This window comes from Sycon ciliatum, chromosome 1 (genome assembly GCF_964019385.1).
Source record: "Sycon ciliatum chromosome 1, ocSycCili1.1, whole genome shotgun sequence".
NCBI lineage: Eukaryota > Metazoa > Porifera > Calcarea > Leucosolenida > Sycettidae > Sycon > Sycon ciliatum.
The window spans coordinates 1791404-1806445 of NC_088643.1; the positions used below are offsets into that span (position 1 = coordinate 1791404).

Sequence of the window (15042 nt, forward strand, 5' to 3'; positions counted from 1 at the left end):
AAGTCTCAGCTGTGAAGGACGTTGGCGGATTTTCTAGGTTCTAGGTGTAATGTACTGCTGTTATTTGTTATCACTTTGTCCTTCCTTCCTTCTTTCTCTTCTTTGTTCATTTTTCAGTTCCAAATTTAGTGTTAGTACACGCATTCGTTATTGCTCTCGCTTTCATTGTTAAAAGTCACACTTGTAAATTTCACTGCTGTTGTTCTTAGTGTTATTTCTCTAACTTAGGTTTTCTATAATAGTTCAATTTTTGTTTCAGTGTCCTTTAGTACAACGAATATTCCTGATGAGTGTTGTACGGAAACTTGTTCGAATCCTTATTTTCTCTGCACCATTTCTTCACATTTTCATCGTTTTATTGCACATTGTCTCCACAGTTTTCCATTACATGAATAAAGTGTACACAAATGTCGATCCAGCTTGTATTACTGATTGCGCTTATATGTATACTTCAAGTATTACAAAATCACTGAGTGGCTTTGAATGGTTTTTATCAAAATCATCATCATCATAAAAAATCATCGTGTATAATTATCATGTATAAAAAGACTCTTGTACGGGCAAGTCAACATGCATATCATCAAACTTAAGTGATTGCGGAAATCAACTCAAAATAAATAATTGGACACAAAGCAATAATTATAACATTGATATTATTGTTTCACTGGCTTCAAAGCTATAATCACCGCCGACCATGTTGCTCCATCAGGTGATCATGGCCGCGTTCCTGATGGCACTTAGCACAAGGTAAAAATCCTAGCATAAGGAGGCACAAACACGTACAAGACAAGAAACACGTACAAAACAGCAATCAGATACAGAATAGAGGCAGATCTGAACGCTACTGGCGAGTAAAGAACCTGCATTCTGCAAGTGTTGCATGTTGAACAGACGAAGCTACAGTCATGTGAATTAAAAATTCTATCGTTTGCCTCCATTTATAGTCTACTCTAAAAGAACTAAGAGAACTTGAGACAAGAAATACGAACAAAAATCTGGAAACACGCAGTGGCCAATAGGAATATGCAAACTCACCTTACACTCTGGGCAATGGAAACGACTTCCAATAATTTCAGCCATGCATGTATTGCAGCGGTAGCCGATTACATTTTCATTGCACTGGCTTTGCAGCTCGATGAGCATGCACAGTGTAGCGTACTGCGCGTGCCGCAAAGTTGAAAACTCAAGATGGTTCGTACGACAGTAGGCAAGAAATGAATCCCGACACTCCATCATATTGCCGCTTTGCAGCTCGTCCACATCCTCCTCCATGAGCTCAAAGTCTGCAACCTTTTCTGAAGAAATCAGCGTGATGGTGAAGAATGCCTGCCCAAAAGGAACAAGAATAAAGGTAATGTAAGGAAATTTTGCCAGCAACGAATACAAGAAATCAGCGTAGGCGATAATACCAGCAACACTCAAGGAGCTATTAATCTAGAAGAACTAAGAGAACTTGAGACAAAAAATACAAACAAAATCTGGAAACACACAGTGGCCAATATGAATATGCAAACTTACGTCACACACTGGGCAATGGAAACGACTTCCAATAATTTCCGCTATGCAGGTATTGCAGCGGTAGACGATTACATTGCACTGGCTTTGCAGCTCGATGAGCATGCACAGTGTAGCGTACTGCGCGTGCCGCAAAGTTGTAAACTCGAGATGATTCTTACGAAAGTACGCAAGAATTGAATCCCGACTCTCCATCACATTGCTGCTTTGCTGCTCGGCCACATCCTCCTGCATGGGTTTAAGGTTGGCAACCTTTTCTGAAGAAATCAGCGTGATGGTGAAGAATGCCTGGCCAAAAGGAACAAGAATAAAGCTAATGTAAGGAAATTTTGGCAGCAACGAATACAAGGAATCAGCGTAGGCGATAATACCAGCAACACCCAAGGAGCTAGTAAGGCCGTCATCACACTTCGTTCTCTGGCTTCCCCTTACGTCTGCGTCCACAGTGAAAAATCCAAAACGGGTAGTCGTGTCATCAAACAGGCACAGTTCTTGACCAGTACACGCGGTCACGTTTTGGAGAAATTTGAAGATTCGCACGTACAAGGTGGCCTGGAAACAGACTGTGGGAGATACACCCTTTATTACAAAAAAAGTGGCCCACTCCCTACCACGTCTACTTTTCCCGTTTCTTCTGCTCCCGCTTTCACTTCATACATGGATCATCATGACAACCGACCAAAACCTTATGTGGATGTAGACACAGCGCTTTGTACCGTAGTGTGATGACAGCGTAACAGCTGGGGCATAAACTAAGATACTAGTAGAAGGTTCAACAAGAAATGGTTTCAATAAAAGAGTAACACCCGAAGGCAATAATTTTACAAACTAATACCATTATGAACTTAGAAGTTGCGACTTTGGCGGTACTAGTCATGAAGTTGGTTGCTCCAACGAGGAGCACAAACTTCTTGTCGAACTTTACACACTGTGTATTGAGCAGGCAGTGGTGCTTTCTTTCAGGTTTGCCGAGCAGAAGGTGCTACGTGCTCCTCGTGTGCTCCGGATGGCAATTGTGAGTCAGTCAAGTGTCAAGTTCGGCAAGAAGCGTGTGCTCCTCGTTGGAGCAGCCAACTTTAGTACCATTATGACACACCAATATACTCTACAAAATAAGTCACTTTTAAACATCGAATGTTACGTGCAGAAATTCATTTTAATATTCAGATACAAGGGCATACGTTTTCGATAGCCACCTCGCATAATCAAAGGACGACAGAGAGAGTGTCATAATTTGCAATCACCTGTGTCCCACAGATGAAGCTGTATATTCTGATATGCTTACAGTGTGTACGTCGCAAACTTGCCTCACCCAATGCCAGGCTTGCACTGTAAATAGAGAGAGTATTGCGACAACCTAAACTGTAGGACTGAAACGAACACAATTTCTCAGCAATCGAACGTTCTTGACTCTAACGAAAGAACCAACGAACAAATGTTCTTGATTGATAATATTCATGCAAATCGTCAGTTTTCTGACAAGGGCATGAATACCCCGCCACATGATACAGGCAAAAAAGTATGCTTCAGGGAGGAAACAATCGCCATTGACATAAAAACCTTCAGCGACCTTGCTTCGCTCTCCGTTGAGAGCAACATCGCCCCAGAAACGCTGTCAGATGGCTCCGTAAGGTTGCACGCTGATTGTAATAAAACATTTGTGTCGAGAATATTGGGAAAAAAATTTCAGTTCTAACATTCGTTACCTCACAAATGTTCATTCTGCAAAGCTAAATTAACGAATATTTGAATAGTCGAGATTTCAGCCCTATACTAAAGCATGTCTCATGCACGGCTTTCCCTTCCCAACGGTGCATGATTCTCCCACAATTGCGAATTTCGACCAAATTATTGATTACGAAATTTCCCATGTGGGCCATTTTGTGGGTAAAATGGCTAAATAAGGCTTTTGAGAAGAATATCATAACTTGTCATCTTGATTTTGATTGTGAAGGGCTGCACTAAAACTGATTTCTTGCTCATGATATTCAACTCCGAAGAAACAATCAAGTTAGAAACAAATCTAAAACATGCATTTGCAATCAAACCAGTCGTCGCACTCCACGAGACACAGGTATACGCAATGCAAAGAAAGAATGAAACCATGGACCTACACTTTTATCCTTCTCTAGCCGGGCCAGGACAAGCGCAGCGAAATCTTTTCTCTTCCGTGCCGTTGCCGGCTTGCTCTTCTTCTTTCGGCCGTACTGCGGCTGGGAGCATCCCTTCTTGCCATTCTTCTGCTTGACATCATAGCAATACAGGCAGACAACAACAGACCACGGTCATCATAGCAATACAGGCACACAACAACATACCACGGTCATCATACCCCTCACACACCTAGCCAATAAAAAAAATCATCCACATGGATCACTGCATTCTCAATCAAATATTGTCTAGTTTTCTTTTCTTTTCCTTTTCACTTATCCCGTTATCAGCCCTCTTAAGAGTTGTGTATATCCCTGTTGAGGCATCCGATGGTAAGAAAAATAAATACTACTACTAGTCGTTGACAAGTGACGGGTCTACGGCTTCAGGAAGGCATTGGCTAATGAAATAAAGCTCTCACTACTTGGCGGGGGATTGGCAGACGCCAAGCCTTAAGCTAGCGTATGGTTTGTCTTATTCCCACACCGAGGACACCTAAGGTATCTTCCCAGTTCAAGAGCAGCGTAGAGCCCCTTGCTATGTTATTGATGAGGTAATATTTCAATGGCAAGTATTTCAGAATCACTACAGTATCCTTAATGTAAGTTTTGACCCTCAGGCAGCCTCCTTCTTATCTAGTCCGAACCTTTAAGATTTGATCAAGATGAAAGAACGTTGAGTAATAATACAAAGAAGTTGGAGTGCAGAGCAGTGCAAGTTGAGGAATGGCTGTCATCACATTGTTGTTTTGCATAACTTAAGAAACGGTTTTTTTAGTAATAAATTCGGCGATAATTATATGAAAGTTCGTTGCTCTCAATGTTCGAGCTTTCATCTTTCCCACTTTTCTGTAAAAACATAATGAGTCCGCTGAATGGAAAAGTGGGAAAGGTGCAAGTTCGAACATTGAGAGCAACGAACTTTCTTATAACTATTGCCGAATTTGTCACCTTCATCCCATGCACTCCATCATCTCAGCGGCATTGAAAAAAGACAAATTGCCAACAACCATAAGACGAACAGCGGCTGGTACCCAAATGCCATCCAACCAGTGGTAAAATGTTTGAGATGGAGTTGAATTCGAGAGAGAGATGTAAACCATCAGTCCTGCTCTACACAGAAGATAATGCATACCTCGGCCTCAGCTGCGATCTTCTCCGCTTTTTCCTCCTGGGCGATCTTCTCACACACTTTAGGCCAGGAATCACCCTCAAAGTATGGGATACCGGTCGGTACGCTGACTTGATCTTGAAGTGTAGACTGGTGAATATCCTGAAAGATCAAAAAAGTGAGAAAGGATAAACAACATTAGATTGCCAGTATAACAATAGGGATCAAACGGCTACGGTTTTCACCTTAACGGTTAACTGCTACGCTAACAGTCGATTTATCGGAGTACAACCTATAAGCTAGAGCAGTACGGCGTGTAGCTAGTTTGAACAGTATAGTACAATATCCTTGTTTGAAATGTACCGTGCAGAATTACTACTAATACATACAAATGTCTGCATGCTCATTCACATAGATTCACAGATCAGAAGCATTAGAAAGATGTCATGAAGTTGATTCAAATTGTCATGAAGTTTCAAATTGTAACGGAAGGTACTATGTAGTGTACATTTATACATGTGTGCGTTGGATACCCTTTCGTTACACTTGGATAATCTGTATGTACTCCCATGTTGTTTGATACCCTTTGGATGAGGTATCGGTGGCAGGTAACTACTCTTGCTACTCTGGAAATCAACAAATTTTGGCCGGTGAGAAACTTTGGCCGATTTAGAAAAGATCGTTTAATAGTGGTTGCCCTCACGTGCAGCCATGGCTGAATTATGCATCATTTGCCTCGATGACAAATTTTGGCCTGCGGTTAACTTTGGCCAATTGGCACCAAGCGGCGGAATCAGCGAAATAAAATTGCCAGCGAAAATGAGTTGATTTAGAGCACTTACGCGAAACTTGATAACAACTTTTCGAGCAACTGCACTGTCCAGCTTTGTCTTGTACCACGGTATTAGAAGCTGGTGTGTGAGTATCCTTTGCCCAGGTGGATGACAGTTGAAAATATAGTCTTGGTTTTTCCCAGGAGGGCATGCCCAAAGGTTAACAGCGACAAAGCCTCGCTTTGCTACATAGTCCTTATAGGCGATAAGCAGCTAATAATACACTTGAGTACGCAACTGCTTTGGCCGGAAGAAATGGACACTGTCCAGATACGAAAGGTATAAACGCCTACAATGAAAATACGCAAAGAACAGAGAGCAAGAAAACACCCAGTACACAATTTACCGCCATGGGCATGTGCCTACTCAGTCTGGCGACACTGGGCAACAAACGAGTTCAACCGCCGCCTGTCACTGTATGATGCACGGCATCCTCTGAAACACGCGACGGCCCATCTAAGCAAACAAAATGATAACCTTGTCCTCAACAAGCCCATCTCCACTGAATAGTACAGACTGCTGTTCCGCTCCACGAACAGCGAGGCTAAGGATTTTAGTAAAACCGTTACCTTCATTGGCTTCAAAGCTTTAATCACCGCCGACCATGTTGCTCCATCGGGTGATAATGGCCGCGTTCCTGATGGCACTTAGCACACAGGTCATAATCCTAGCATATGGAGGGACAAACACGTACAAAACACAAACACGTACAAAACAGCAATCAGATGCAGAATGGAGGCAGATCTGGACACTACTGGTGAGTAAAGAACCTGCAATCTGCAGGTGTTGCATGTTGTACAGAAGAAACTACAGTCATGTGGATTAAAAATTCTATCGTGTACGTCCAGTCTTCTCTAGAAGAACTAAAAGAATTGAGACAAGAAATTATTATTATTATTATTACTTGCATGTACGCGTTGGAGTCAACCATGCAAGCATGATCCACAACTTCGCTTATGCTGAACATGATAAACAGGACTATGACAGGGGAAAGAAATTGAGCTAGAACGATGATACAATGATATAATTATCATATACAATGTAGCTCATGGGTATTGAAGATATGTCATTTATGAATATGTCTTTAATTATGTCATTGAATATTGCAGCCTGAGTGATAATAATAGTGCTATTTCCTGAGTTTGACTGTTTCAGGACCTGTCGGAATATCACGATGCACAGATCTTCATGCATAGATCTCGCCATGCGGGTCGGTCATGGGCAATGGCTCGCAGGCTCTGCAGAGCGTCTAAGTTCCCGAGCAATCCGGCATTGGCTTGGCGCAGATCTCCCACCAATGCCTGCGGCAGGGTCGTCCGCGGTCTACCCCTCCAGCATTTCTGTTGCTGATTGGCGAAGTACGCGAACATAGCCATAACAGCTGGAGATTCATCTGCCATCCGCAGGATGTGGCCAAACAGCCTCCAGCGTGATCTCTTGACCATGACACTCAAGGGTTCAGCTTCGCATCTGGCATAGAGAGCATCATTCGGTATTATTTGTGGCCATTTCACACCGATGAGTGACCTTAGCTGACGGCGGTGGAAGGAATCCAGGCGGGACAGAACGGTCACACTGACCCCCCACGTACCCGAGTTGTACGTCAGTACTGGAACAATAAAAGTGCTGTACAGCCGCAGACGCAACTTCTCGCTGATGTGCTGATGCCTCTTCCAGAGGCTCCATAGGGACTGAAATGCTGCAGTCGCCAGCTGTTTTCGTCGCATAATATCCTCTTCGTCGCCCAGCAGCGAACCCAGCTTGCGCGTTGTCCTCCACTCTTCATCGATCCTGTCCGCACTTCTGAAGATGTCCGTATACTCAGTTTTGTCCCGGTTCATGATCAGGGACCACTGTGGTAGCACCGTGCTGGCAGTCGCCTCCACGTCCGCCAGCCAGGACTTTGAGGTGCTGACAAAGTCTGCATCATCCGCATATACAAGTTCGAGCGGCAGACCGTTGTCGCTGAGAGGTCTTGCTGGCACCTCTTGCCTTAGTTGTCGGAGCGCAGCCTCCAGGTAAACCGTGAAGAGAACGGGGGAAAGGCAATCCCCCTGTGGCGTCCCCTTCGTTGTAGCAAATGATTCCGACTGGCACCTCCCAAGCTGAACACGAAGTCTGGTGTTAGAGATCAAGACCCTGATCAAGCGAACGTCATCGTCACTCAGAAACGCCTCCAGAACAGTCAGCAAGGTGTCTCGCTTGATCGTGTCAAAAGCCTTCGACAGATCAATGCCCAACAGGTGAACGGTGCTGTGGTAGCGCTGGGTCTTTGCCACAAGCCATCGATGCGCCCATACCACATCCGCGGTGGATCGGCCAGGGCGGAAGCCGCTGTGCGTCTGGGCTAGGTACTGGTCAACCTTGGGTCTGACTCGAGCTAAAGTGAGGAGTGACAGGGTCTTCCGCAGCGTGTTGAGAAGAACTATCGGACGTAAATTTGATGGTGGTCCCAGCGGCTTGTTGGGTTTCTGAAGTGGGATCAGACTGCCACTGCCTATATCAACCACCTCGTGTTGCTCAAACATGCCGTTGAAAATGCTGGTCAACACAGGAGCCAAAGCATCACTTGCATACTTCATCAGTTCTGTGGGGATACTGTCGTCTCCTGCGGCACGGCCATTGTTCAGTTTCCCGAGACAGCCTGCAATCTCTGAAGATGTAATGGGAGTTTGCAGAGGACGTGGCTGTCCCTGGAACGGTGAGATGTCTGTGGCGCTTGGTGAGCTGAACTGACTTGAGAAATGGCTTCCAATTGCCTCAGCTGCTTCCTCCTCGTTTACTATGATTTTTCCGGTGTTGTCAGCAACTGTAGGCTTCACAGCTCCACGTCTCCGCATTAACTGAACAGCTTTGAACATTCGAGCACCGTCCCGCAACTTCTCCACCTCCTTTGCCTTTTCGTCCAGCCGTAATTCTGCTTCCTTCAGCGCTGTTCTTCTGATGCTGTGAAGAATGCGGTTGCGTTCCTTCTTCAGGCCTGCCCGAGTACCGGTGTTGGTGATATTTTCGATACGTAATTTTAGTTCTTTTTGAGCCTGAGACAGTCGGCGCAGTTCAGACAAGAAATACGAACAAAAATCTGGAAAACATACAGTGGCCAATAGGAATATGCAAACTTACGTCACACACTGAGCAATGGAAACGACTTCCAATAATTTCAGCCATGCAGGTATTGCAGCGGTAGCCGATTACATTGCACTGGCTTTGCGGCTCGATGAGCGTGCACAGTGTAGCGTACTGCGCGTGCAGCAAAGTTGTAAACTCGAGATGATTCTTACGAAAGTACGCAAGAATTGAATCCCGACTCTCCATCACATTGCTGCTTTGCTGCTCGGCCACATCCTCCTGCATGGGTTTAAGGTTGGCAATCTTTTCTGAAGAAATCAGCGTGATGGTGAAGAATGCCTGGCCAAAAGGAACAAGAATAAAGCTAATGTAAGGAAATTTTGGCAGCAACGAATACAAGAAATCAGCGTAGGCGATAATACCAGCAACACCCAAGGAGCTAGTAAGGCCGTCATCACACTTCGTTCTCTGGCTTCCCCTTACGTCTGCGTCCACAGTGAAAAATCCAAAACGGGTAGTCGTGTCATCAAACAGGCACAGTTCTTGACCAGTACACGCGGTCATGTTTTGGAGAAATTTGAAGATTCGCACGTACAAGGTCGCTTGGAAACAGACTGTGGGAGATACACCCTTTTATACAAAAAGTGGCCCACTCCCTACCACGTCTACGTTTCCCGTTTCTTCTGCTCCCGCTTTCACTTCATACATGGATCATCATGACAACCGACCAAAACCTTATGTGGATGTAGACACAGCGCTTTGTACGGTAGTGTGATGACAGCGTAACAGCTGGGGCATAAACTAAGACACTAGTAGAAGGTTCAACAAGAAATGGTTTCAATAAAAGAGTAACACCCAAAGGCAATAATTTTACAAACTAATCCCATTATGAACTTAGAAGTTGCGACTTTGGCGGTACTAGTCATGAAGTTGGTTGCTCCAACGAGGAGCACAAACTTCTTGTCGAACTTGACACACTGTGTATTGAGCAGGCAGTGGTGCTTTCTTTCAGGTTTGCCGAGCGGAAGGTGCAACGTGCTCCACGTGTGCTCCGGATGGCAATCGTGAGTCAGTCAAGTGTCAAGTTCGGCAAGAAGCGTGTGCTCCTCGTTGGAGCAGCCAACTTTAGTACCATGATGACACACCAATATACTCTACAAAAAATAAGCCATTTTCAAACATCGAATGTTACGTGCGGAAATTCATTTTAATATTCAGATACAAGGGCATACGTTTTCGATAGCCACCTTTCATAATCATAAGGCCGACAGAGAGCGTGTCGTAATTTGCAATCACCTGTGGTCCACAGATGAAGCTGTATGTTCTGATAGCCTTATAGTGTGTACGTCGCAAACTTGCCTCACCCAATGCCAGGCTTGCACTGTAAATAGAGAGAGTATTGCGATAACCTCAACTGTAGGACTGAAACGAACACAATTTCTCAGCAATCGAACGTTCTTGACTCTAACGAACGAACCAAAGAACAAATGTTCTTGATTGATAATTCACGCAAATCGTCAGAGTTCTGACAAGGGCATGAATACCCGCCACATGATACAGGCAAAAAGTATACTTCAAGGAGGAAACCAACGCCATTGACATGACAACCTTCAGCGACCTTGCTTCGCTCTCCGTTGAGAGCAACATCGCCCCAGAAACGCTGTCAGATGGCTCAGTACGGTTGTACGCTGATTGTAATAAAACATTTGTGTCGAGCATATTGGGAAAAAAATTTCAGTTCTAACATTCGTTACCACACAAATGTTCATTCTGCAAAGCTAAATTAACGAATATTTGAATAGTCGAGATTTCAGCCCTATACTAAAGCATGTCTTATGCACGGCTTTCCCTTCCCAACGGTGCATGATTCTCCCACAATTGCGAATTTCGACCAAATTATTGATTACGAAATTTCCCATGTGGGCCATTTTGTGGGTAAAATGGCTAAATATGGCTTTTGAGAAGAATATCATAACTGTTCATCTAGATTTTGATTGTGAAGGGCTGCACTAAAGCTGATTTCTTGCTCATGATATTCAACTCCGAAGAAACAATCAAGTTAGAAACAAATCTAAAACATGCATTTGCAATCAAACCAGTCGTCGCACTCCACGAGACACAGGTTAACGCAATGCAAAGATAGAATGAAACCATGGACCTACACTTTTATCCTTCTCCAGCCGGGTCAGGACACGCGCAGCGAAATCTTTTCTCTTCCGTGCCGGTGCCGGCTTGCTCTTCTTCTTTCGGCCGTACTGCGGATGGGAGCATCTCTTCTTTCCATTCTTCTGCTTGACATCATAGCAATACAGGCACACAACAACAGACCACGGTCATCATACCCCTCACACACCTGGCAAATAACAAAAACCATCCACATGGATCACTGCATTCTCAATCAAATATTGTCTAGTTTTCTTTTCTTTTCCTTTTCACTTATCCCGTTATCAGCCCTCTTAAGAGTTGTGTATATCACTGTTGAGGCATCCGATGGTAAGAAAATTAATACCACTACTGGTCATTGACAAGTGACGGCTCTACGGCTTCAGGAAGGCATTGGCTAATGAAATAAAGCTCTCACTACTTGGCGGTGGTCAATCATGTTGTGGACAGTTTCTTGCCTGTGTTGGTCGTGCCTTGCCATGTCGCCGTCCAATTGATCTGCCAGCGCGCGGAACAGACAATTCCTGAAGGTACCAGTGACAACAATGTGAATCGACAACAAGGATTACACATCAACACCAGGGTATACTGATGCAGGTAGCGGTATTGACAACAAGGATGACACTTCAACACCAGGGTATACTGATGCAGGTAGCAGTATTGATACCAAGGATGACACATCAACACCAGCGTATACTGATGCAGGTAGCGGTATTGACAACAAGGATGACACATCCACACCAGGGTATACTGATGCAGGTAGCGGTATTGACAACAAGGATGACACATCAACACCAGAGTATACTGATGCAGGTAGCGGTATTGACAACAAGGATGACACATCAACACCAGCGTATACTGATGCAGGTAGCGGTATTGACAACAAGGATGACACATCAACACCAGGGTATACTGATGCAGGTAGCGGTATTGATAACAAGGATGACACATCAACAACAGGGTATACTGATGCAGGTAGCGGTATTGACAACAAGGATGACACATCAACACCAGGGTATACTGATGCAGGTAGCGGTATTGACAACAAGGATGACACATCAACACCAGGGTATACTGATGCGGGTAGCGGTATTGACAACAAGGATGACACATCAACACCAGGGTATACATGAAGACACTATTCAATACTACAATAGAGGGCCCTATTTTTTTCCAATGCTGGCACATTTATGTCATCCAGCATTAGGCCTGGGCGGATAATGCTAGCATTATAGGTAGCATTATAGTGTGCGATTTGCAACGGGCACTATGCTAGCATTATAACACTATTTTGTATTGTATTTATTTAAAAGGATTCTCCAAAAGCAAATGGATGCTTATCACGGAAGTCTCCCACATAAATATCGCAAGAAAAATGGGGAAATGGGGGAGAGGAGAGTGGAAGATGAAGCATGGGAAGAAGGGAAACAAGTACCTAAATATCGAGGTATAAAAGCAGGAAAGAAATCGACGAGGGAAGAAATCACCTCTGCAGATAATAGCGGGACATTTAGATGAAAAAAACCCAGCAAGGATTAATTTCAAGGAAAAAAATTTCTCAAACGGAAAAGTTCGGAATTCCAGTCAGAGAATATCTATGCTGAGAGTAATGAGCCTTTAGAGCAATGCGAAAATTGACAGAGGACTGAACGCAGCGGATGCGTTCTGGAAGTTTGTTCCATTGCACAGATAAACTGAAGAGAGGGGATTTAAGGAAATGGGCGCCAGAACGAGGTAAAACTATAGAGGACGGGTGACGACAACTAAAAGATACATTGAATTTGAAACGAATTAGCAAAGACGGACTACATTTCCACAAAAGTGGCATTATACTCAAATGGCCCTTACTTCTGCGAAAACCAGGCTTAGTTACTTATAGTTAGGGTGAAAATCATTTTTTTGAGAAAAATGATGTTTTGTAAAAAGGTTGTGTCGCGTGGACGGTCGAGTGCAGTGAAGTGGAACCAAAGAGAACCTAGCTTGTTTGAACAAGTAGCAGTCATGGCAGGAAGGGTTTCAGCAGTCAAGGAAATCAAAGGGCTTCCGGTAGAATATTCCCTGCTACTCCTCTAGTCACAACGAAGAGTTTTTGAGCTGATCAAACGGATTCCATCTGCTACACTCAGGGATGGCGAAATTTCTGCCCTAGCTGCTGCTTGCGGAAAATGGTGAAGAAATCGTGTCCAGTTAGAGTCGTGATGGCGATAGTGAGGAGAACCTGGACGACATCGATCCAGCCAATCGAAGTACGGAGATACTAGCTGTTTCTGGGCCTCACACAAAGGGAACACGCGCAGCAGAGCTCATACGTTTGCAGCAAGTTCACGAGGAAAAAGCCTTAAAGCGCAGTGTGAAAACTGTTTTGCATTGAAGTCCTTGGCGATGAAGTGCTACTGAATGCCAGGCGAATGAGCGAGCAGATCGAGAGACCTCCACTCGAGACTTTCCTCGCTGGACAGCTAGGTGCAAGGGATTGTATGAAGCAATAGCAGCATACAATAAGCATTATGATCATGATTATCTAGTATTTTCCATGCTGTCTACGTAGAACTACGAAACGTGCACAATACTGCCCAAACCAAGCCATTTTTCATACTTACTGCTGGTGAATTGCTGGCATTACAGAGGAACAGCAGCATTATAAGTAGCATTATGATACAGTTTTTCTGGCATTGCCATTGGCATTATCACGCAAAATAACTAGCATTGTCCGCCCGGGCCTATCCAGCATGGTAGATGTCCTTAAGCCAGGGTCCATGGTTCGAGTCCTGGTGGTGACAGTCAACTTTTTTCTTCAGACCTTTCCCGTTTGCAACTTTCCCTCGAACTGATGGATATTCGGTAGATGTGTTGGGTTTTTTTCTACACCAAATGGTAGATTCTGCTTTCCTCTACCGGCTCTACCAGGTTTGAGGCTGGTAGAAGTCGGTAGAGGTACGGCATTTCTGTCCTTGTGGGACCATGAGAGCTGTTTCCCACAAAATATCATAATATTATCGTACAGTAAAATCGACGTTCTACCGAAACTGGTAGATCTGCGTTCGGAAACTATCATCTACTCTCCTTTCTTTTTCCAACAACCACTCTACTCAATTTCAAATGGTGAACGGTACTATTCGGCCAATAAAATGTAAAGAACTCTTTCTCCCCTCTCCTCCATGCGCTCTCACAGCTGACTCACTGCTACCTCGGTAGCCAATACACACACCAACAGCAATACAAGGAAGGTAGATACTGTCATTCTTCCTCACAGCTGCTTCGCCTTCATAAGGCTCATCAGACAAGGTGATATTGAATAGGATGATATTATAACAGAGACCAGCGCTATTTCCAGGGATTATTTGCGCCATGACAAAAATCTACTCTTGGTTTTGCTTCAGCGTACCGGATACCATGCACACTGTACACTGTAGTACATGATTGTGCACAATTTGCACTGCGTACTTACCCATCTCCCGGGACATCCTTGATTTTCAAGCCTTTTGCCTGCAGCTGGTTAGCAAAGCTGATGAATTCAACATCGTCCTCTTCCAGGTAGTTTTCTCTCTTGCTTTGTCTCTTATGTTTCAAAGCTGGCTTTGCCGACCGCTCCTCTCGCTTACGTCCTTCCTCCTTGTGACGCTTACTTTTGGATTGTTTTTTCTTTGCCATTCTGATCAAAATGTGTCGGACAGCAGCTACTGCGGTATGCACGACGACAAGGCAATCCTGCTCTTCGGATGACACAGACTGAGACTACAGTACTACTCGAAACAGACAGTGGATGTTGCTATTACTAGCACTGCCTAATCAGTATGCCAGTTATCACGATAGAGTGGAAGACGAATGCTCAACTTGAAAAGAATACAATAAAATAGAACTGTTCCTCTAGCTCTTACAGCATGAACAACAATAACAAGCAGATAGCTGTACGTGTGTGTTTTGCAGATCAGCGAGAATCAGTAAAAACAGGAGACTGCAACTGTGATCGCGCGAAAGTAGGTCTACGCGGCATGGCGCCTACGTAACTCGTTAATAGACCCTTTGCACAATAAGCGAGAGCGGTCGAGACGTGGCATGCTGTGCGCGCGCTGCACACTTGGCATGCAATCAGCATGCATGGTTTGCTAAATTGCTTGTGTCAGCCGCATGAATGATGTGACCGTAATTAACGTAGGCGCCATGCCGCGTAGACCTAGCTACGCGCGATCACAGTTGCAGT

The 15042-nt window shown here is 44.5% G+C and overlaps 1 protein-coding gene across 1 annotated transcript; it reads right to left on the reverse strand.

The window, feature by feature from the left end:
• Nucleotides 1-679: 679 nt before the first annotated feature.
• On the reverse strand, nucleotides 680-14708 carry LOC135809854 (protein cbp-1-like). The gene is made up of 9 exons (XM_065323297.1): nucleotides 14290-14708; nucleotides 10841-10966; nucleotides 8733-9017; nucleotides 6179-6276; nucleotides 4801-4938; nucleotides 3630-3755; nucleotides 1519-1803; nucleotides 1036-1326; nucleotides 680-756 (listed from the first exon to the last, which is right to left on the reverse strand). The coding sequence occupies exons 4-9, from the start codon at nucleotides 6182-6184 to the stop codon at nucleotides 706-708; spliced, it is 897 nt and encodes a 298-aa protein (XP_065179369.1). The 5' UTR covers nucleotides 6185-6276; nucleotides 8733-9017; nucleotides 10841-10966; nucleotides 14290-14708; the 3' UTR covers nucleotides 680-705.
• Nucleotides 14709-15042: the final 334 nt, after the last annotated feature.